Source organism: Megachile rotundata, chromosome 8 (assembly GCF_050947335.1).
Source record: "Megachile rotundata isolate GNS110a chromosome 8, iyMegRotu1, whole genome shotgun sequence".
Classification (NCBI taxonomy): Eukaryota; Metazoa; Arthropoda; class Insecta; order Hymenoptera; family Megachilidae; genus Megachile; species Megachile rotundata.
The window spans coordinates 12,562,992-12,586,431 of NC_134990.1; the positions used below are offsets into that span (position 1 = coordinate 12,562,992).

At 37.2% G+C, this 23,440-nt stretch overlaps 1 protein-coding gene across 1 annotated transcript in view; it reads left to right on the forward strand.

The window, feature by feature from the left end:
- LOC100877366 (uncharacterized) overlaps positions 1 to 23,043 on the forward strand; it is a 58,441-nt gene extending 35,398 nt beyond the window's left edge. The window contains exons 2-4 of the mRNA XM_003705428.3: positions 8,690 to 8,862; positions 19,789 to 19,992; positions 20,681 to 23,043. Of these exons, the coding sequence (XP_003705476.1) occupies positions 8,690 to 8,862; positions 19,789 to 19,992; positions 20,681 to 21,406 (1,103 nt within the window). The 3' untranslated portion in view covers positions 21,407 to 23,043. The remainder of the gene's footprint in view (positions 1 to 8,689; positions 8,863 to 19,788; positions 19,993 to 20,680) is intronic.
- The last annotated feature ends 397 nt before the right edge of the window (positions 23,044 to 23,440 follow it).

Genomic DNA, 23,440 nt, shown 5'->3' on the forward strand with positions numbered 1-23,440 from the left:
TAAACAGCTGTGATTTCTTTTTGAATCTTGAATTACATTGTAATAATTTGAAACCCTCTTTAAAGTTCAGATGGACTACCACCTTTGAACTATAAAATATCGGGGAGTGAAACTGAATATAACTGAAATATTGGGTATTAAATTAAAATTAAAGAATGAACGTAAGAAAGTAACAATCAGAATCTTGTAAACGCTCGATTTAAATAATGTCGCAAGTTGTCTAATCTCCCGGGAGAGATCTCGATATCGAGTAATTTCAGCGAAATTGCAGAAAACCATCGAACGTCATAGTCCCGGGGGATCGTGGATCGATTATTATCCGAAGGACGAAGCGGATCGGCGCGTTTGCGCGCGTTTCGTGCGCGTTTATGACGGTGTCCAGGTTGAATACGCGACGAACGTCCACGTTCTTAGCGTGGCGTAATTGCATGATGATACGTTTCTGCCATGTTGGGCCCTCTAACGACGCACGCGACCCTACAAGCCCCGCTCTTTTTATTTCTCCCTTCCTCCCGAAACGCTGTCTTATTTCTGAGCACCCTGTGGAAACGCGAACACTGTTGGTCGAATTGGCAGAAATGACCAACAATTGCCACTTAGTCTCTATTGGGCACGTTCGAATTGCTCGCTTTTTATCGCCGATACATGCTTTATAATTTCGAGCCGCTTCTTGTTATTACGACCGGATAACGTCGCGACGAGTTTGTTGAAAATGTTTTATTCTTTTTTTGAGGGATATTTCGTGATTTGTCTATTCATGTACCACTTGATATGCTAATTATTTTCACTTAATTAAACCTAATCTCCTTAACTATAGATTTTAATTACTTGATTTACAGATAAAAAATATTATGTGCTATGTTTAACGTCAGTGTTTGATCAGGATTTTTGGAATTTTCATCAAGGAAAATTTGCATATGTAAATACAATTATTTAAAAGTTGCACATAAATTTGCATAGAAAGACTGTAAAAATTGCATATTCAATTGTATACATAAAATCGTATGGGAACCTACTAAAGTTGCATATAAAATTGCATGCAAAATTGCATATAAAAATTGCTAAGGATGCATATAAAGTGCATCAGTTTACAGCTTAGTTCAATAACCACTCACTAATATTAGCACTATACAAAATTATTAACTAAACAAATCATCGAATATCAACTCTTTTCAAAACAAAATTACTAATTATAAAAAGTGCATTTAACATAAATAACGTTAAACTCGATGACACGAAAATAGTACAGTTAATTATACTGCATCTTGCAGCTTAAAGTTCAATTTCAATAATCATACTACTACTCCACTATAATAATAATATCTGTACTATAAAATTGCTAGTTACAAAATTACTCTTAAAATTACTATACATCGGCCATCAAGTTATTTGACGTTCCGATTTGATAGCCTTTCTCGGCAAGATTGATGAAACGATTTAGGCGAAACGAAGTGAAATGTAGAAATCATGAATCTTGGAAAAAGAGGCGAATGAATAGGGAAAGATCAGCGTTGCCTTGAAGCATTGTGTTGAACAATACAAGATCCTTGTCGCAATTAAAGCGTGCTTTTAGCAACAGGCTACAAATTGTTCCTCGATCAAACGCACACCTTTGGTCCAGTTGCCATTTACAACGGGTCATCAAGATGTTTCGATACTCTCGGTGTATGTTGGCCAATTAAGGCTTACCAATCAACGACGACGTAGTTGATTGTGCGTGTGTGGAGAAAAAAACGAGACGCATGATCAGCGTAATTGGATAGACGCTGTTAATTCGATAATTTAATGTGACATTTTAGGTGTTCATTTTCTTTTGATTTTTAGATTTGAAATTTTGGAATTTGGAAATTTGGGGAGTTGGGTAGTTTGGGATTTTGAGATTTCGGATTTAGGGAATTTGGGATTGGGGGGATTTGGGGAATTTGGGATTTGAGGGATTCGGGGAATTTGGGATATGGGGAATTTGGGATATGGGGAATTTGGGATATGGGGAATTTGGGATATGGGGAATTTGGGATATGGGGAATTTGGGATATGGGGAATTTGGGATTTGGGGAATTTGGGATTTGGGGAATTTGGGATTTGGGGAATTTGGGATTTGGGGAATTTGGAATTTGGGGAATTTGGAATTTGGGGAATTTGGGATTTGGGGAATTTGGGATTTGGGGGATTTGGGATTTGGGGAATTTGGAATTTGGGGAATTTGGGATTTGGGGAATTTGGGATTTGGGGAATTTGGGATTCGGGGAATTTGGAATTTGGGATTTGAGGGATTCGGGGAATTTGGGATTTGGGGAATTTGGGATTCGGGGAATTTGGAATTTGGGATTTGGGGGATTCGGGGAATTTGGAATTTGGCATTTGGGGGATTCGGGGAATTTGGAATTGGGGAATTTGGGATTTGGGGAATTTGGGATTTGGGGGATTTGGGATTTGGGGAATTTGGGATTTGGGGAATTTGGGATTTGGGGGATTTGGGATTCGGGGAATTTGGGATTTGGGGAATTTGGGATTCGGGGAATTTGGAATTTGGGATTTGAGGGATTCGGGGAATTTGGAATTTGGGATTTGGGGGATTCGGGGAATTTGGAATTTGGGATTTGGGGGATTCGGGGAATTTGGAATTTGGGATTTGGGGGATTCGGGGAATTTGGAATTGGGGAATTTGGGATTCGGGGAATTTGGAATTTGGGATTTGGGGGATTCGGGGAATTTGGAATTTGGGATTTGGGGGATTCGGGGAATTTGGAATTGGGGAATTTGGGATTCGGGGAATTTGGAATTTGGGATTTGGGGGATTCGGGGAATTTGGAATTTGGGATTTGGGGGATTCGGGGAATTTGGAATTGGGGAATTTGGGATTTGGGGAATTTGGGATTTGGGATTTGGGGGATTCGGGGAATTTGGAATTTGGGATTTGGGGGATTCGGGGAATTTGGGATTTGGGGAATTTGGGATTTGGGGAATTTGGGATTTGGGGAATTTGGGATTTGGGGAATTTGGGATTTGGGGAATTTGGGATTTGGGGAATTTGGGATCTGGGGATTTTGGGATCTAGAGATCATGAGATCTAGGGATTATGGGACCTAGGGTTTATGGGATCTAGGGATTTTGAGATTTGGGGAATTTGTGATATAGGGATTTTGGGACTTGATTATAGGGGTTTTTGGAATTTGGGGATATTCATCTTTGAGAAGTTTAGGAATTAAAAATGTAACAATTGGAAATATTGAAAATGTATAAATATGTAAACTTGCAAATATAAAAGTGAAGCTAATAAATGCTTCCGCGCTAAAATTAATATTAATCCCAGATTTATCTCCAACTTTATTTCCCTCCCTAATTATATCTAAACGCGCAATAAACGTAACATACCTATAAATAGAGGCAATAAAAGAACCGTCCTCAGCGATATAACCTGTTACATTCGATCAACAATCATTGGTATCAATATATTCTATTATTTTCAATCATTACATATCCAAGTAATTTCGATCGTTCACGCCAATTTCACGGAAATTTAAAGGATCTTCTTCGTAATTTGGCTCGATTACTCTGAAAAGAGAGGGAGGGAGTGTCTCGTCGTGAGTGCAAATTGCCGCGAAACGCGAGAGATCATGATCGTTTCACAGAACGATCATCCGCGTAATTGCGAGTATCGTGGATTTATGAAGTAAACCCGTTCATTATTTACCGTGTCTCTGATCGATATGTACACCGTAGAAGAACAGTAATCTTCTACTATTTGCGATTCAATGTTTTGTTCGTAATCCACCGTATTCTCGAAACGATCGCTTCTTTATCTGGGGTTTGACGAGATATTGTCAGGGTCGAAGACGTTTCGCTCTATATTCATCGATTGCTTCTCACGTGCAACGACAATTAGCTTAAACACCAGTTCCCCGAGCTACCAATGAAAACTCAAGACCGCAAAGTGGATGCGATCGCAATAAATTAGCCAGGCATTAAAATTATGTTGGCGCCGAGGGTAATTTGTATTCATAATCTGTCAGGGAACTGGCCAGTTCCTGATTATAGGAACCAACATTTACCAGGCTTTTCCTGCGACAAACGTAGGTATTATCGTTGTTTGGGTTTTTGTAATGTGCTGCCTTCCGACAGGTTGCTGAGCCTCGTACGAGGTTTAATGAAGGATTTTCAGATTTTGTTAGTTCGGAATTTGGGGACTTTTGGGGTTTTGGAAAGGTGGGTGTTTTGAAGGTTGCAGGTTTGAGGGGATTTGGGGATTTAGGGATTTGGGGATTTTGGGAATTGGAGAGTTTGGAATTTGGGGTTTTGGAAATTTGGAAATTTGAGAATTGAAAATATTCAGATTTTGGGGATTTGGGGATTTGGAGATTTGGGGATTTGGGGATTTGGGGATTTTGGAATTTTGAGATTTGGGGATTTAGGGATTTTGGAATTTGGAAATTTGGAAATTTGGGAATTGAAAAATTTGAGATTTTGGGGATTTGAGAATTTAGGGTTTTGGAGATTTGAAAATGTAGAAATTTGGAAATTTGAGATTTGGGGATTTGAGAATTTGGGGTTCTAGAAATTTGGAAATTTGAGAATTGAAAATATTCAGATTTTGGGGATTTGGGGATTTGGGGATTTGGAGATTTGGGGATTTGGGGATTTGGGGATTTTGGAATTTTGAGATTTGGGGATTTGGGGATTTTGGAATTTGGAAATTTGGAAATTTGGGAATTGAAAAAATTGAGATTTTGGGGATTTGAGAATTTAGGGTTTTGGAGATTTGAAAATGTAGGAATTTGGAAATTTGAGATTTGGGGATTTGAGAATTTGGGGTTTTAGAAATTTGGAAATTTGAGAATTGGGAAAATTGAGAATTGAGGACTTGAAAATTTGAGGTTTTAGAAATTTGAAAATGTAGAAATTTAGAAATTTGAAAATTGGGAAAATTGAGAATTTAGGGTTTCAGAAATTTAGAAATTTAAGAAAATTTTTCTCAAATTTTTGGATAGCTTGAATTTTCACGACGTACTCGTGACGCACCCATGACGCATTCATGACACTTATGACGCATTCTTGACGTGCGTCATAAACTTTCAATTAAAAAATTGTAAGTTTTTGTCACGCATGAATTTTCAACTTGGATATAATTATTTATGTATGTCCCACGAGTTGGCACTCGCGCACCAACTTGGGTTGACATCAGTATATCACATCCATATTGCGGTTCATCTTGTTACCACTATTTCTTCTGATTCTTCATTAAAATAATTCAACAAAGAATCGTAACAAAGAAATTTTCTAAAAGAACCAAAAAAACAGAATCACCCGTTTGTTCATAATCAAAAGCAATCACGAATGAAAAGCTCGTATAAACGCCTAAAAATGAATCTTTCCCGCGCATTGTAAATTGTTGCGCAGCAGTTAATTTCCGATGAAATTGAAAATTTGATTACCCGTACGATATTACGCGCGTTATCGTATATCAAGCGAACAAATAAAAGCTCCTCGATTACGTTCGCCGTTTATTAACAATTTCATCGAAGTTTCCGCAAGAAAATGAAACTCCGAAAGGCTGGCAAACGGTTGGCCAATCTCGATCTCAGGAAATGTTTCATCCCGTGTTATTTCATTCCGTGCGCCGGATAACGATCGCTCTATTGCCGAGTCAATCATAATTGCCGATCTTTTTTCAATTCCGTCGGTTCGTGTATTAGCATACGTATCTAAGCCCGATGTCTGCCAAAACAATCCTGGATGCCGCAGATTTCGAGATAGAGGGAGACTGTAGGACGAGGGTTCTCGTAAAATCACTAAAATTCCATGTTTATTCAATATGCCCGGATTCAGTTTCCTTGCTTTATCCGAGGACTGATCGTGCTGATACCATTCTGATAAGCTTCTCCATTTGCTCGCGGAAAATGCTGGCTTCCGCATTTATGTACCGATATTTCTATGAACGACTGTATCAAGGAGTCTTTATGGAATGGCGCTATTCTATGGGGTCTTTTTATGGTTCTTTGGTTAGTAGATTAATTGGGTATTGAACGTGTTAATATTCGGGAAATATTAACGAAATGGGGATGGGAAGAGAAATGGGAAGTGTGCAAATTGCTATGAAATTTTTTGGGTTTGCTATTTATGGAGTATCAAGGTGATAGGGTAGTTAAGTATCGAACACAGATTTTTTTATGCGTACATTTTCAGAGATACTGATTTTCAAGTTTTTTAGGGAGGTTCTCAAACTTTTCAATTATTACATATTCATATTTTTTAATTTCTATCTTTAGAAATTTCAGAATTTTTTTTTTCAAGCCTTTTTTTTTAAAACCTTAATTTACTAAAGAAATTTTTAATTTAGAAATTAAGTTCTCGAAATTCCCAAATTTCTAAATTTGAAATATTTTACACTGCGAAACTTGCAAACACTGATATTTATAAATTTCCAAAAATCCCTCAAATTGTTAAATATTCGATATTAATGCGTGAGCGATGACGCACTCGTGACGCACTCGCGACGCACTTACAGAATAAATATTGCAAATTTTTCTGATATTTTTTGTAGTCACACAAGTTGTACTAAATTTCTGAGTCCCCAAATCTTTAAATTTTTTAGTTCCTAAATCTCCAAACTTTCAAATCCCCAAAATTTCAAATTTTCAAATTCCTAAAGTATCAAACTTCTGAACTTGCAATTTCAATAATTTCTAAATCCTCAAAAGTTAAAAAATCCCTAGATTCTCAAAGAGTCCAAGTACAAAGTCTCTAAGTCCTCAAATATCAAAATTTTCAAGTCCCAAAGTATCAATCTTGCAAACTTTAAAATTTCTAAGTCCCCAAAAGTTCAAAAATCCCAAATTCTCATATTTTCCATGTACCAACATCTCTAAATCCCTAGATTCCAATATCCCTAACTCCGAAAGCCTCTAGATCCAAAAATTCCTAGATCTCTACATTCCTACATTCTTAGATCCCTAGATCCTTAAATCCCTAGATTCCTAAATCCTTATATTTCTAAATCCCTAAATGCTAAATTTTCCAGATCCCAAATTTCCCTAAATAGAAAAACCTCCAAATCCCAAAGTCCCCAAATCTGAAATTTCCCAAAATCTCAAATTCTCAAACTTCTGTATTCAAAAATTTCTAAATTTTTCCAACATCTCAATTTTCAGACTCCCAAATCTCAAATTTACATTTGAACTGCGAGTGCGTCACGAGTGCGTCATAGCTGACGCGCCATCTCGTGGGACATCCGTATGTAAATTATTCCACCCAAATTGAAAATTCTCGCGTACCAAAAATGTGAGAAAAATTGACGATACTTGAACTGCAAGTGCGTCACGAGTGCGTCACGAGTACACCTAAATGGAAAATTCACGCGTGCCAAAAATATCAGAAAAATGTACAATACTTGAACTGCGAGTGCGTCACAAGTGTGTCGTGAGTGCGTCACGCGTGCGTCATACCTCACACACCACCTCTAAATTTCTCATCGCTACTCACGTCATTTCACGTTATTTCATACAGTTCAATTGTCCCCATTTTCTCTTCAAAGCAAAAATAATCCACCACAATTTTTCTCTGTCCACATCGTGATATTACAAAAAACGATCATCAATCGTGACACACGATTGATCTCCATCATACGACGGAGATAGAACGTTAAATAATTTATAAGGAGACGTTTGAAATAATTTTCACGTCCGGCCCGATGTCACCGATAGCCGTCTTAATCTACTTTTATGGACAGTCACTCGTTCTGTCCTCTTCGAGGATGCTGATAATGCATGAGTTGCATAATGAACCTGACACCGATGATAATGATCCCACTTAATTCTGTGGCAAAAGCGTGTCACACCGAGGCAACGATTAGTATAGTATTGCTACTATAATTACATTTGGTATTCGAGATAATTACGGGAAATTTACAAGTGGTTATTATGGAGGAACTTTTGAATGTTGGAATACCCTTTTCATGTCTTCTTGCTGCCTTGAATATAAGTATTTTTGAAGGTTTGGAGGAAAGTGTTTGTTTGATTTTTGGTTCTGTGATGTTTTTGTGAACGTTACTTTCTATATTTTTGATAAATGTTACTAATTGCAATATCAACTTTCAAAATTTTTAAATACCAAATGTCTGAATCTGCAACAAATGCAGAACTACATTTTGCAAATATTTAAATTTAAACAAATTTACAACTGAAAAAATTGATCAACCAAGGGTAGTCTTCCTCAGAAGACCTCCTCTTGTACATCTAGTACCTCTAAAAGTAATTTTGTTTAAAAAACTATTACTGAAAATAATTCTAAGCAGAACCATAAAGGGACTTAATCTTCCAAAGCAACAAAGAACCTATCACCTCAAGAAAATACAACCCAATTACTCGAATAATTTCACTTCCCATTACACAATTTTTCCCCAAATAAATCGTAGACCTTCCATAACAGTCCATATTCTAATAAACTCTCTAAAATACCGTCTAATTTTTTCCATCGACATCTCTTCGCTTTACCAGGGATAGAAAGGAAAAGCTTCTTCCAAAAATATGTGTTGCTCATTATTTCCAGCCTCGCATTATTTCGTAATTTATTAAGCATCCCATAATAGATTCAGAATTAAAATTCTGAAATCCCGCTGGTTATGACGCTAACTGAATTCTGTTATGCGTGCGCGACAAAAACGTATTAATATCGACGTGTTCATAATTTTCAGGCTGTGACGGCGAGTCCGACGAAGGTGGGAGCAAAAGGCGGAGAAGCAGGACCAACTTTAGTAGCTGGCAATTGGAGGAATTGGAACGGGCATTTCTCTCGAGTCATTATCCTGATGTGTTTATGCGAGAAGCGCTGGCTGTGAGACTCGAGCTGAAAGAGAGCCGCGTGGCCGTGAGTACACTCGCTTTCCGCTATTTTATTCTTTTTCGAAACTCAACACCTGAATCGTACGGGATAATCCGAGGGAACGGGCGTGTAAACGGGGAGAAAAGGAAGAGTGGAGACCGGGGAAATATCGAGCTATCGAGAGACGAAATCGTTCGGGTAAATTTATCGCGCGATTTTGTTAAGTTTGCTAAACTGGGTAGCCGAACGCGAATTGAAACTTGTGATTTAGGGGTTAATCAAATTTTTAGCGCTCGGAGATCTCCGTGGAGAGTTATGGCTAATATTTGAAATACTTAGGCAACTTTTTGTGGGACACATGATTTGTGGGTTTCATTTCTTGGGGTGGGGATTTTGGGGAGTTTGGGGTTTTTTAGGATCTGGGGATTTTTGGAAGTTTGGAATTTATGGAAATTTGGGATTTGGGGAATTTTTAAGATTTGAGTAAATTTGCGGATTTTTGGATATTTTTAAGTTTGGAGATTTTGGGAAGTTTGGGATTTTTTGAACTGTGGAGATTTGAGGAAATTTTGGATTTTTTCAATTGTGGAGGTTTTGGGAAATTTAGGATTTGTGGAAATTTGGGGGTTTTTAGAACTCTAGGGGTTTTCTGGATTTTGGGGAATTTTTGGATTTTTCTAACTTTGGAAATTTTGGGAAGTTTGGGATTTTTTGAACTCTGGAAATGTTAGGAAATTTAGGATTTCTTGAACTCTAGAAATTTATGGAAATTTGGGATATTTGGCATTTTGGAAATTTTAGAAACTTTAGGAAATTTGGTATTTTTTTTAACTCTGGAGATTTTGGGAAATTTGGAATTTTTTTATTAAAAAAAAATATTTCTCTATGTGAAGTCTAGGGAATTTGGTATTTTGAAATTTACAAATCTTCAAAAATCTCCTGAAATCACTATAGAATAATTTAAAAATTCCTAAAGTTACTATAGAAGCTTTCAAAATTCCTAAAATCCCTATAAAACATCCCTAAAATTCCAAAAACCACCAGAACATCTTGTAAATCTCAAAAAACCCTAGAGAACCACTCGAAAAATCTCTAGAAATTCTTAAATACTAATTTCAAAAATTCCTAAAATACAGCAGCTTCTAAAATTCCTAAAATCCCTATAAAACACTACAAAAATTCCTAAAACCACTAGAACATCTTGCAAATCCCAAAAATCCCTATAAAACCACTCAAAAATTCTCTAAAAATCCCTATATACCAATTTCAAAAATTCCTAAAATATAGAAGCTTCTAAAATTCCTAAAATCCCTATAAAATACTCCCAAACTGCCTAAAACCACCAGAACATTTTTCAAATCCCAAAAATCCCTAAAAACCACTCAAAAAATCTCTAAAAACCCCTAAGTCCCTAAAAATCCCTAGAAGTCACTCAAACAATCTCTAAAATATCCTAAATCCCTAAAAATCTCTAAAATCCATAGTACGTCTTTCAAATTCCTAAAATCAGTCCAACCGAGTAATAATTCCTAAATAACATTCCAGAAAAGATTTCCCAATGTTACACAGCTTTCACCCCAATAAAGAATACTTTTTATTTAACCGTAGTAATATTTTATTCGACCGATTCCATTTCCTGTAGTCCCCGCCCAGAAATCGAATAGATATCTAAATTTCGTAAGAAACTCTGTCCCCCATAGCAGATACCATAACGAAAGGACGGTTGTCCATATAAAGTTCGGTTCATTATTCAAATGGACACGGTCGACAAGTCGAAGCAACCGACCCCAAGATAGATCTTCTTTACCACCCCTCTAACACGTTCGAATAGGATACAGCTTTCCCGAAGTAACCGCATTCAAAATCGAGCAGATGGACTAACTACCCCCTAGAGACTGGCTCAAGGGCCGAACGCTACGAGATCAAACCACCCCCGTCGTCTGGCGGGCATCAACCCTCGAAAAATGACGGTGAACTTGCCATAAATTTCCGCTTATCGCTTAGGCGATCTACGATAGAGGATAGAGGTACGGGAAATCGGCTTGCAATAAAGATGCATTCTTTTGGAAAGGGGTGAAATTAGGGTAGTTTTTTGATGAATGAGATTTATATTGGGCTGCAATGCAGGTTATGGGATTCTTAAGTTTTTGGATTTTGGAATGATTAAATTATTTCATTTTTGAAATTTTTAGAGGTATGAATAGGTTTCTGAAATTTTAATTTTGGGATAAAGAAGATTTTAAATTTTGAAAATTAATTTCCAATTTCTAAGTTTTTGCAAAAATTAATTTCCAACCAATTGCTCAAGAATTTTACAGCCACGTTCTTCGACCATATACTCGTTTTATCATTACACCTCGTTCTGACAAACACGTCTGTATAATGTTCCTCGCATACAAATGGAGACGGTGCAATAAACCAAGCCACCAGCATGGAATACCAATTAGATCAGCGATACAATGATTATTACATCTAGTTTCTTCTTCTTTCACTTCTCCATTCTTATTAAGATCCTTATTCATCCCTCATCAATTCTTATAATCTCACTGATAATTTCACTTTTACAATAATTTAATATTTACAGTGTTTCAAACTTGTGTAGGGTAGGGTTTTAAGAATGACGTCGTTGAATGTAGAATTGTAGTTTTAATTATTTAAACTGTTCTTGTTAGTTTTATTAATAAAGTTCCTATACTTGTATCTTTAAACGCATTAAAAATAATATTCCATAAATAAATCATCTCAAAATGGTGACCACCTTATTCTTACAAATTCACTGATAATTTCACTTTTACAATAATGCAGTACAATGTTCCAAACTTTTATCTTTGAATGCATTAAAAATAATATTCAATAAATAAATCATCTCAAAATGGTGACCACCTTATTCTTACAAACTCACTGATAATTTCACTTTTACAATAATGCATTACAATGTCCCAAATTTATATCTTTGAACGAATTAAAAATAAATCATCTCAAAATGTTGGCTACCTAATCGCTTCCACAATAATCAAACATTCACAGTATCTCAAAAACCATAATCGCTATTCATAATTGCCACTCAAGAGTATCTATACTACCCATTCGAAGTATCCATCAAAACATCTGTACCATTCCATAAAACGAAGAATCATCTCGAACTGGTGTTCAACTAATTGCTGCTACCAGCCTCGTATATCACCAAAGATACCAAATTTTCTCAAGCTCCCAGTTTATACACTTTCGAACGTATTAAAAAAAAAGAAGAATACGAAGAAAAAGAAGAGGATGTAACACGTTTAGTTAAAGCGCATGGCAATCGACGGAATGGCTTGTTAGCGGTTATCAGACGGCGATAATTTCTAACGAATAGCCGCCATAACGTTGAGAAGCGAGGCTCCCTGATCGTCAACTTAATGCGACGCAGCTGTAAATCGTTCGGGTTTCTCCTTTTTTTTTGCCCGATAATGGTGAAAATTGACCGGTTACATCGCGCTTATAGTCTGTTTCAGACGAACGTGGACAACGAAGCTTCGTGTCGGAGCCTGATTGCCTCAGACAAAAAGAACATCCCTTAGTTTATAGGACGTTGTAACCGAGTTTACAGTAGCCTTTCAACTTTCGTTGTTCGCAGTTACGTTACTGTGCGTGCTTTTCTCGAGGACGATGGTAATTTAGGATCGAAGAACGATGTTGAACGTTCGAATTATTTTTGGGTACAATTTTGAGGCTAGGTTACTAGGGAAACTTCGAAATGGTTGGCAAGGATTTTGGGATTTGAGGACTTAGGAATTTGGGAATTTAGACGTTTGAGGATATGGGGGTTTGAGAAATTGGAGATTTGAGGATTTGAGGACTTGATATTATTAGAATTTGAAGATTTAGGACTTCGAGAATTGAGAGATTTGAAGATTTGGAGATTTGACGATTTAAGGGTTTGAGGATTTGGGAACTTGATATTTCAGGAATTTAAGAATATAGGGGTTTGAGAATATGGAGCTTTGAGAAATTGGAGATTTAAGGATTTTGGAACTTGAGGATTTGAGCACTTGATATTTTTGGAATTTGAAGATTTAGGACTTCGAGAATTGAGAGATTTGAAGATTTGGGGATTTGACGATTTAAGGGTTTGAGGATTTGGGGACTTGATATTTCAGGAATTTAAGAATTTAGACGTTTGAGGATATGGGGGTTTGAGAAATTGGAGATTTGAGGATTTGGGGACTTGACGATTTGAGGACTTGATATTTTTGGAATTTGAAGATTTAGGACTTCGAGAATTGAGAGATTTGAAGATTTGGGGATTTGACGATTTAAGGGTTTGAGGATTTGGGGACTTGATATTTCAGGAATTTAAGAATTTAGGGGTTTGAGGATATGGGGCTTTGAAAAATTGGAGATTTGAGGATTTTGGAACTTGAGGATTTGAGCACTTGATATTATTGGAATTTGAAGATTTAGGAATTCGAGAATTGAGAGATTTGGGGCTTTGAGAAATTAAGGGTTTGAGACATTCCACAACCCTCACCGTTCTTCCACCGTTTCCATAATTTTCTTCGTCACCAAATATTCCCGCAAACTAAATATGTAGTTCAAACTCCGAATGAAAACTTTCGTATCATTGAAATTCCTCCAGCGATTCCATCGAACGCCAATCATTCCGACGTTAACGAAGTGTATCAGGAGGACCAGTTCTCACACGAGATCGTAAAAGAGCTCGGAAAAAAAGCGGAGAAGGAAAAAATACTGGTCGTTCTTGTCGACGTTGGACGCAATTGATTTTTAAACAGCATTCGTCCTCTGTGTTTTTATTTTCGCTGACATTTTGGTTCTCCTTTTTTATTGTTTCAAATAATAAGTACGAGGTTCAACATGTTCGACAGTTTCGAATATGTATGATAATTATGGTGTTTGATCATTGAAGAATGTTTTTAACTATGGGCGGTGATTTGAATATCGAATGATTATGGATGAATATTTTTGTCATAACGAGAATAATTTTAATATTGTGTTACAATAGTACATTTTTGTCATAGCAAGAATAACTTCAATATTTTGTTACAACAGTAACATCAGAACTAGAAGTACAAAATTACAGTGGATTAAAAATGATGACAATAATGTACATTAAAAATTATAATCAAATTATGCATAAAAACTATCCTTAACAATGAACAGAATTTTTAAACTGTTATTTTTAATAACAGTAATTTTGTACAACTATCAAGATAATAATAACATCAAAATAATAAATGAATGAATCTATATGAATCTATTTCTAAAGACATCTCTAAAATTTCGAAATGAATGCCTCTCAAATTTGTCACAAATCGATAACGTTTCGAAAGAGAAGGAAGCTTTCGGCTTCCAATTGACCGTGTCGAACCGTGTCGGTTTATCTCTTGACAATATTTTTGAAAAAAGTTCCTACTAGCAGCAGGGTTTATCTTTCATGGGGATCAACTATCTAATCTTAGGACTATCCCTACATCCCTTCGGACAGACACACCGGCTGCATGACATCGTGTCACCAGCTTAGGTTATCTCTGGATAGCTCCTGTCATCAAGGTCACACACGTTTCGGTCACACAAAAGGCTCTTGTGAAAATCAATACATGAAAATTCTATTGAAAAATATATTTTCTTAAAATTTTCTTCAGAGGAAAATTCAGATATCGTAGAACACGATTGACATATTAGTTACACTTTCGGATAATAACTGATGTTATTATACATTTTTTATATTAATTGACCCAGAATGAATTAGTTCTATTTCTACTTATTGTTTAATATTTTTAACTGAAGAACAAAATATTGTTTTTAAGAATTGTCCATAGGTTATTCATAGGTGACCATATGTGAGTGCTACTTTAGAAATGTAATTAGTCCCAGTACATTCTAGTCTAAGTACTCTATTTGTACTTACTGTTTAATATTTTTAACTGAAGAAAAAAATTATGATTTTAATAATTATTGTCGGTAGGTTATTCATACGTGACAATACATATGTGATTGCTACTTTAGTAATTAGAAATTTGTTGGTAATATACAAAATTTTCTGTGAAGTATACCTTCACTTTATTTGTTATTTTAACTGAAGTAGCTTAGAGTAATAGCATTTTTATGGTTACAATAAATTATTTAGTCTCGCGTGTTTGCTGCACGCAGCACATGCGGTGATTTCAACGCATGGTTTCGCGCATCGCACCACATTCAATATTTTTGATACAGGTAATGTTCATTTAACCTCATCAGTATAATCAATACGAAAGTATTAATTAGAAAAATTGATAAAAATTAAATTTATTCAAAATTCACTTTATCAGTTTGTGAATAAAAATACATGCAATTTTGTTGCACATTCGTGTTGCAATAATTGATCAATTCTTTCGAATGGTTCAAATTCATTTATTACATGAAGATGAACTTGTTCGGTAACTCTTCGTTTGCAACAACTTAATCGAACACTCCGACGAATACGTAAATTATTTCGATGGCATAATTCATCGAAAGAGGTGTTCATACCGAGATCGTATCGGTGCGAAGTGAGCAATGTACGCTGGCGCATGGCACCCGAAGCGTGTCTAAGCGCATAAATATAAATATCTTATCGAGACGAGGAAATATAAGGGTGGATTCACATCCGATGGGCCGTGAAATTGAGGGTCCACCCTTTGTAGGACTCATTGAGAGACACCCTGTTACTTTCAACTGTCTGTTCTCCCATAAATCTAACCTTCAAAGTCCTCAATTAAACGCGTACAAAAAACCCAATTAATTAACCTTCATCAAAATAACTCGAACGAAACTTGAACAAAAATTGCACAAAAATTACTCAGTTGTTAGACACTTTGTATTTAGTCTTGTTATTTATAAATGTAAATCAGAAGTCCTGTTATTTATAAATAATTGAATATTTAAAATGAATGTATAATAAAGAATAATGGACAGCAAAATAGAGTGAGCAAAAGAGAAAGTGTGGATGTAAGATAAGCTTTATGTCTACATTTATTAAATACTTCTCGAAAATTGAAAATACGTGTGTAGATGCATAATAGAAGAGATTAAAGATAAAGGGGAAAGAGTGAAGATGGATAAGCTGTTTACATGTATTTATAAATAGTTTGATATATTGTAGAAGCAGGAGAAGAGTAAAATTGAATATTTAGAATGAATTTATAATAACAGATAATACATAGTAAAAGAGACTGAACATATAGAGAATGAGTCATTTATTAAATGCTTAAAATGGTTAAATATAATCTTGTATAAAATATCAAGTATCAAGTATCAAGTATCAAGTATTAAATATCAAATAAAAAATATCAAGCATCAAATATTAAATATCAAATATCAAATATCAAATATCAAATATCAAATATCAAATATCAAATATCAAATATCAAATATCAAATATCAAATATCAAATATCAAATATCAAATATCAAATATCAAATATCAAATATCAAATATCAAATATCAAATATCAAATATCAAATATCAAATATCAAATATCAAATATCAAATATCAAATATCAAATATCAAATATCAAATATCAAATATCAAATATCAAATATCAAATATCAAATATCAAATATCAAATATCAAATATCAAATATCGAATATAAACTTACATATAATTGTAAATACCTACATACTTGAATATAAAATAAGTGTACAATAATTGATACCAAAATAAAAAATAAAAAATAATGACCATAAAAGAGAAAGAACGTACAAATAAGTGATTAAAGATTGAAAACATCAATGTCTACGAGCGAACAACGCGGGAATTAAATAACGCGGCGTTAACGGTAGGGTAGCCACCGTGGTTTTCAAAAATACGAGCTGTCAATTAGCAGGAAAGCATCGCTGATTATTTGAGAAACGGCTGCCGGTCATGGAAACGTTTATAATCGCTTACGTTCGATGTTACGTGCGATTCCATGACTTTCAAAAGCGATTCGCGTGGTTCGCCGATTTATCCGGGCATCGGGCTTCCGGGCGAATAAATTAAAAATAATGTCCTCTATTTTTGTCTTATCCCCTGAATTACGAGACGGACGTGTTACGTGTTAAAGAGAAAGAAAAGAAACGGTCGCGATAACATTAAGGAACGTTTTCACACGATATCGATTTCCTGTGTCTGACAAATTACTCCTACGCATAAGAAGTGGAGGACGGATTTGAGTTATTGAGGTGTTTGGGAATTTTAGGGGGAATTTGCGTATTTTGAGGTTTGAGTGTTTGGGAATTTGGGACTAGGGAATATTTGGAGCTCGGTAGTTTGAGATTTGGGAGTTTTGGAATTAGGAATTTGCGACTAGGGAATTTTGGGAATTTGGCAAGTTGAGATTTGGGTGATTGGAAATTGGGAAATTTTTATCTAAGGAATTTTGGGAATTCGGCAAGTTGAGATTTGGGTGATTGGGAATTGGGAAATTTGTACCTAGGGAAGTTTGCGAATTCGGAAAGTTGAGATTTGGGTGATTGGGAATTGGGAAATTTGTACCTAGGGAAGTTTGCGAATTCGGAAAGTTGAGATTTGGGTGATTGGGAATTGGGAAATTTGTACCTAGGGAAGTTTGCGAATTCGGCAAGTTGAGATTTGGGTGATTGGGAATTGGGAAATTTGTACCTAGGGAAGTTTGCGAATTCGGAAAGTTGAGATTTGGGTGATTGGGAATTGGGAAATTTGTATCTAGGGAATTTTGGGAATTCGATAAGTTGAGATTTGGGTGATTGGGAATTGGGAAATTTGTGCCTAGGGAATTTTGGGAATTCGATAAGTTGAGATTTAGGTATTTGGGAATTGGAAAATTTGTGCCTAGGTAATTTTGGAAATTCGTCAAATTAAGATTCGGGTGATTGAGAATTGGGAAATTTGTATCTAAGCAATTTTGGTACTTCCGCAGTTTAAGATTTGGAAAATGAAAAATTTGAAGATTGAAAGTTAATTCCTATGCAAAGTTTTCCAGTTCCAAAGTAATAATCAATAACGAAGTCTACAATGTATCATACCTATATTTACCGCGGTTTTCGAAGAACTTTTATAAACACTCAGCTCGCGAACATTATCATTAGCTACATGGCCGAACAAAATTGAATGTTCGCGCACATCGTGACTAATTAACGCTGTTTATTATTTCCGGTGATGACACTTGAATCGACGTTGAACTCGCGTCTGCCATTTGCTGCAATACCGCGATACTTTATCATACGAACAGTGACTATATTTCTTTCGGGTTAGATAATACAGTGATACATAGTATTCCGAGATTCGAGCAGGAAAAATTGTAATTTGTTTTGCGTTACGCGCGAGTGTATCAATTTTATCTGTTAGGCTATCGCTAATTCAGTTGAATAAATGAATTCGAACTCCGACTGATTACGAACCATTCAATTTGTCTTTTAAAATTGTACAATTTTATTACGCGGAATTATTTCATATTTTAGAATATGTAGCTATTTTTTTTATTGGCTAGTCAAGATTTTTGAGTGGAAGATTTTTGAATGGTTCGTTTTTTTATGACAATTGTGGATTTTTGTAATTATATTATGCTTTCTTAATTTTGGTATGTCGGAAAAGTAACGGAACTTTATAAATTTAAGGAAACTAGCGCCATCTATTAAAATACGTTATCTGAAAACAGTCCTCCCCTACAAAACACAACAATTATTATTGGAATCGAGCAACGAATTGTAAACTTATAGCGTCTAATGCGACAGAACCTTTCGTCATCGTGTCACAAAATCACGGGTAAGCAACAAATTGCTCGCGTTGAATATTGCGAGGATCTTATCAAAACAGCCAGACGAAACTGTACATTCCTGGAATCAATTGTAACTAGTGATGGGACTTGGTGCTTCAAGTATGAACCTCGAACAAAGCGCCAAAGTGCTACGTGGAAATCTTCAGGCTCTCCAAAATCAAAAAATTGCGATTCCAGAAGTCCCACGAGAAGACAATGTTAATTTGCTTTTACGATTCTAAAGGAATTATACTTCGGGAATTCGTTCCACAGGGACAAAATGTTAATGGCGAATATTATCTGGGTGTTATGGAACATTTGTGGAAGAGGATCGTTCGTGAGAGGCCCGAATATCGAGCGCCGGGAAGTTGCTTTCTGTTGCATGATAACGCACCATGTGAACTGTCGCTGTTCGTGAATTTTTGGCGAAAAACAAGTCTGTTCCGACATCCTCCAAATTCTGACTTATCTCCATGTGATTACTTTTTCCAAAACTGAAATTAGCTATAAAAGGAATATTGACTACAAAAAGAATATTAAAAGGTTTTAAATAAAAATGAATTAAACAAATAAAATTTCTGTCATCGTTGATTTCACGGGAAAGAAAAAGAGAAAGCGAGGAGGGTGCGTGTCAGGGGTTGGCGGGGGTGTATTGATCTGCAGGTTGCACGAGAACAGCGCCACATATTGGCTCCCGAGCACAACTAACGTCTTCATCCTTTTCAACCACCTTTTTAACCCCTTTTACCTGTTTCCGTGTTTCTTTCTCCCTTGAAATTCACGCCGGCTTTAAATCGTGGTTTTACACCATGAACGTTCACGCGACCACCAGGACAAAGGGTTGAAACTCGGCCGTGAATCAAGATACCCCAGGGGGTCATTGTTTTCCGGCCTCCTGGCAGCCTCTTTCGTATAATTTCTGTATTTGAGCCCCTCTTAAAGCCAAACTGATTGACTCCATAAAACGGAAAGCACGGGAACGCGTTTTATTATTTCTTTTAATCGTCGTGTTTGCCGACGAAGAATAATTGGACTTCAGATGCTGATTTGAGGCATGCGAAACGTCCTTGAATTTTTATGTTAGTGTTTCAGAGATTATCTTGATTCTTCGTATTTATTTTGCAGATCGGTAGATCTTCATTTTTTATATTTATCTATTTAGTCGATTTCTTCATTTACTTTGGTAAAAATTGATAATAAATGTTAATAAATTTGCGTGATTTGTTCTGCTTCCAGGTGTGGTTCCAAAACCGGAGGGCAAAATGGCGGAAAAAGGAGCATACGAAGAAGGGTCCAGGAAGGCCAGCCCATAACGCTCATCCTCAGAGTTGTAGTGGAGAGCCCATTCCCCCTGAAGAACTGAGAAGAAAGGAGCGAGAAAGGCGGCAGAAGAAACTGTTGAAGGCTCTTGAACGACAGCAGAGGAAATTGGCTGCCAAGGTCAGTGAAAATCACTAATCACAATATGTTTAGGTAACCTTGAACGACAAAGTCAATCGTATGTTCACATATCCTTGAATGTCGAAGTCAGGTGTTCACATGATCTTGAATATCAAAGTCAATGGGATGTTCACATAACCTTGAATGTCAAAGTCAATAGTGTATCCACATAATCTTGAAGTCAAAGTCAGAGTAGGATGTCCACATGATCTTCGATATCAAAGTCAATGGAATGTTCACATAACCTTGAATGTCAAAGTCAATAGTGTATCCCCATAATCTTGAAGTCAAAGTCAGTGTAGGATGTCCACATGATCTTGGATATCAAAGTCAATAGGATGTTCACATAACCTTGAATGCTAAAGTCAGAGTAGGGTCTCTACATAATCTTGAATATCACAGTCAGTATAGTATCCACATAATCTTGAACGTCAAAGTCAAAAATGCATGCACATAACCTTGAATGTCAGTGTCAGCAAAGCATTCAAATAATTGTAAAACTCTCAGCCATCATATAAGTCCGCCCACATGTAAATAACTCTGAACGTCAAAGTCAATAATTCATATAACTTTGAAAGCCAAATAATTTTGAACATCAAACTCAATAATGCATTTCAATAACCTTGACCGTCAAATCGAACAACCGAAGTGATCGCAAAAATACGAAGAAGCTAATTTGTGACTTCAGGGTATCACCGTGGACCTGTCAACGTTGCGCGCGGAGTGGGAGTCTCGCAGCGCGGCGGCGTCCAGCGGGAACTCGTTGAACGGTACCCTGGGTGGTTCCTTCAACTCCTTGAGCAACAACGAGAGCAGCAGCGTCTCTGGATCAGGGAACGACGCGAACGAGGAGATCGACGTGGTCGGTGGTTTGGATTCCTGCAGCGAGAGTGGCAGCGAACGAGTGGACTCAGCGGCGGACGGTTCCGTGGACGGGGAATGTTACCCCACCCTAACCGGCACCATGAGCGAGTCAAACGAGCCTCGAAGAGCCGTCCAGGTGTCCGGACCCGCTCCGAACTCCAGCCTAAACCTGGACCACCTGAGCCACCAGCAGGATATCCACCATTGGAGTCTCAGTCTGCTAGAGCGAAGGAGGGAGCTGGTGAACCTGAACAACGTGGCCGGCGTTCGTTGTCAGACGACGAACAACACCGGAAACCCCGCGAGGACACCTGTCAGACACGCTTCCGAGGAGGAGGTGCAGAGCAGCAGCATAGACCTCTCCGTCAAGGGTCGGGAAGAGAGAAAGAGGCTCAACCCGTTTTCCATTGACAGTCTTCTGGGGAACAACAGAACGAGCACCCCTGGGTTACACAATGAATACAGAGCCTCCACACCTACCCTGTCGAATGGGAGGGAGTCCAACCCCACGTCACCGATATCGGTGCCAACTTCTCCATCCACCACGTAGTAATCCAAGAAGTCGAGTCCCTTGTCTGGTGATAAGCGACGCGAGTTTGTTTGTGTGACAACGAAACGATGGGCCAGTTAACAGACATTATCGAGAACAACGAGACTTTGTGGGAGACTTAGGGTAGCTTTGCTGTGGGCTCAATCAGGTATCAAGGAATTATAGGTGGGTTTGTGGGGAACATTTTTGAAGTCTTTTATAGTGAAGGTTTGTGACGTGGGTGTATGGGGAGGTTTGACAGTTGAGTTTTATAGTGGAGGGGTGTATAGTAGATTGTTATAGTGCCAGAAGGTGTAAGGTTAGATTTGTGGTGAATAGGTGAACTTGGGATTTGATGTTGAGGATCTTGGTGGTAATTTGTGGTAGACAAGTTCCTAAGTTTGCAATTTCCAAATTCTGAAGCTTCCAAAGTTGCAAATCCCTAAATTCTTAAGTCTCTAATTTGACAAATGACCAAACCCACAAATCCTCAAATTCCCTAATCCCCGAATTCTGAAGCTCCCAAACTCTCAAGTCCCCAAATTCTCAAATCTTCAAGTTCTCAAACCTCCAAATTCTGAAATCCCCAAATTGTCAAACTCCCAAACTAACAAATCCCTAAATCCTCAAATCTCCAAGTTCTCAAACCCCCAAATTCTAAAATCCCCAAATTACTAAACTTCCAAACTCTCAAATCCCTAAATTCTGAAATCTCCAAATTCTCAAACCCCCAAATTCTAAAATCCCCAAATCAACTCCCAAACTCTAACCCCCCCAAATTCTCAATTCCCCCAACTCTAAATTCCTCAAATTCCCAAATCCCTAAATTTCTATCACCCCAACATCAAGCTCTAAAAATCTCCATAAATGCCATCTCCCAAAAAGTGCCCACGACCACCTAAAAACAGCAATATAACGAGACTACTGTACTTCGAAACTAAAAAACTCAACTACTAAAATATCTACCCCTACATGAAATTCACCATACTCGAACATTTCCCAAAATAATTTTTCTTAATACTTGACTGATCCCACACGTGTTCGACGAAGAGGAATTGTGGTCTTGTCAAGACTATCGATTAGTCCTCGATTCAGTGATTCGAGTAGTACGAACTCGTTGACTGAACAAAAGGAAAAAAGCTTATATCAGTTTCGACATATCTGCATCGAGTGAGTGAACGACTTTAAAGTCTGTCCATAGTGATTGAATTTCTTCTTTGTCTCGTGTGACGTACGAGACGAGCATGTGCAATAAATCGTGGATGATTTCTTTTTCTGTTCTTTCTTACTTGAAAGTTGCGGCTGCGAGAGTGATAGACTGCGTGTTGTATTTAATGTAAATATCTCGAAGTACGGACGATTATCGTTTTATTTAATTGAATCGTAGGCCGATACCCCAGTGTTCGTCGAGTCGCGGATCTTATTTAAAGCAATAGAGATTTTTCGCCTGATAAACGCGTGTATATAGAGAGACGACGATTTTAGGCCGCGACGGATGCCGGTGAATTTAAACATGCGGTACAAATGCCGATTTTTGGATCTCTTTGTGGAGGAGACGGATAGAGAGATGGGATGTTACGAGATGCCATAAAATCTGGGATGCGAGACAGTATCTACCGTATATTCATTTCAAATATATTAATTTATTCTGAAGACTACTTGGTGTGATCTGATGTAACCTTTGTCCTCTTCCATTCCGTTGGTCATTCCGCTATTGATGGAAACACATGAGTTGGCGTGTGAACTATGACGCACCCGTGACACACCAGTGACGCACTCGGGACGCACCCGTGACACACTCGTAATGCATTCGTGACGCACTCGTAATGCACTCGTGACGCACAGAGACGCATTCGAGCCACTCGCGATGTTCACGTGACGCACTCATGACGCACCCGAGATGCACTCGTAACGCACTCATGACGCACTCGTGTCGCACTCATGACACACCCAAGATGCACTCGCGCTGCACTCGTGACGCACTCGTGACGCATTCGTAACGTACTTATGACGCACTCGTGACGCACCCGAGATGCACACGTAACGCACTCATGA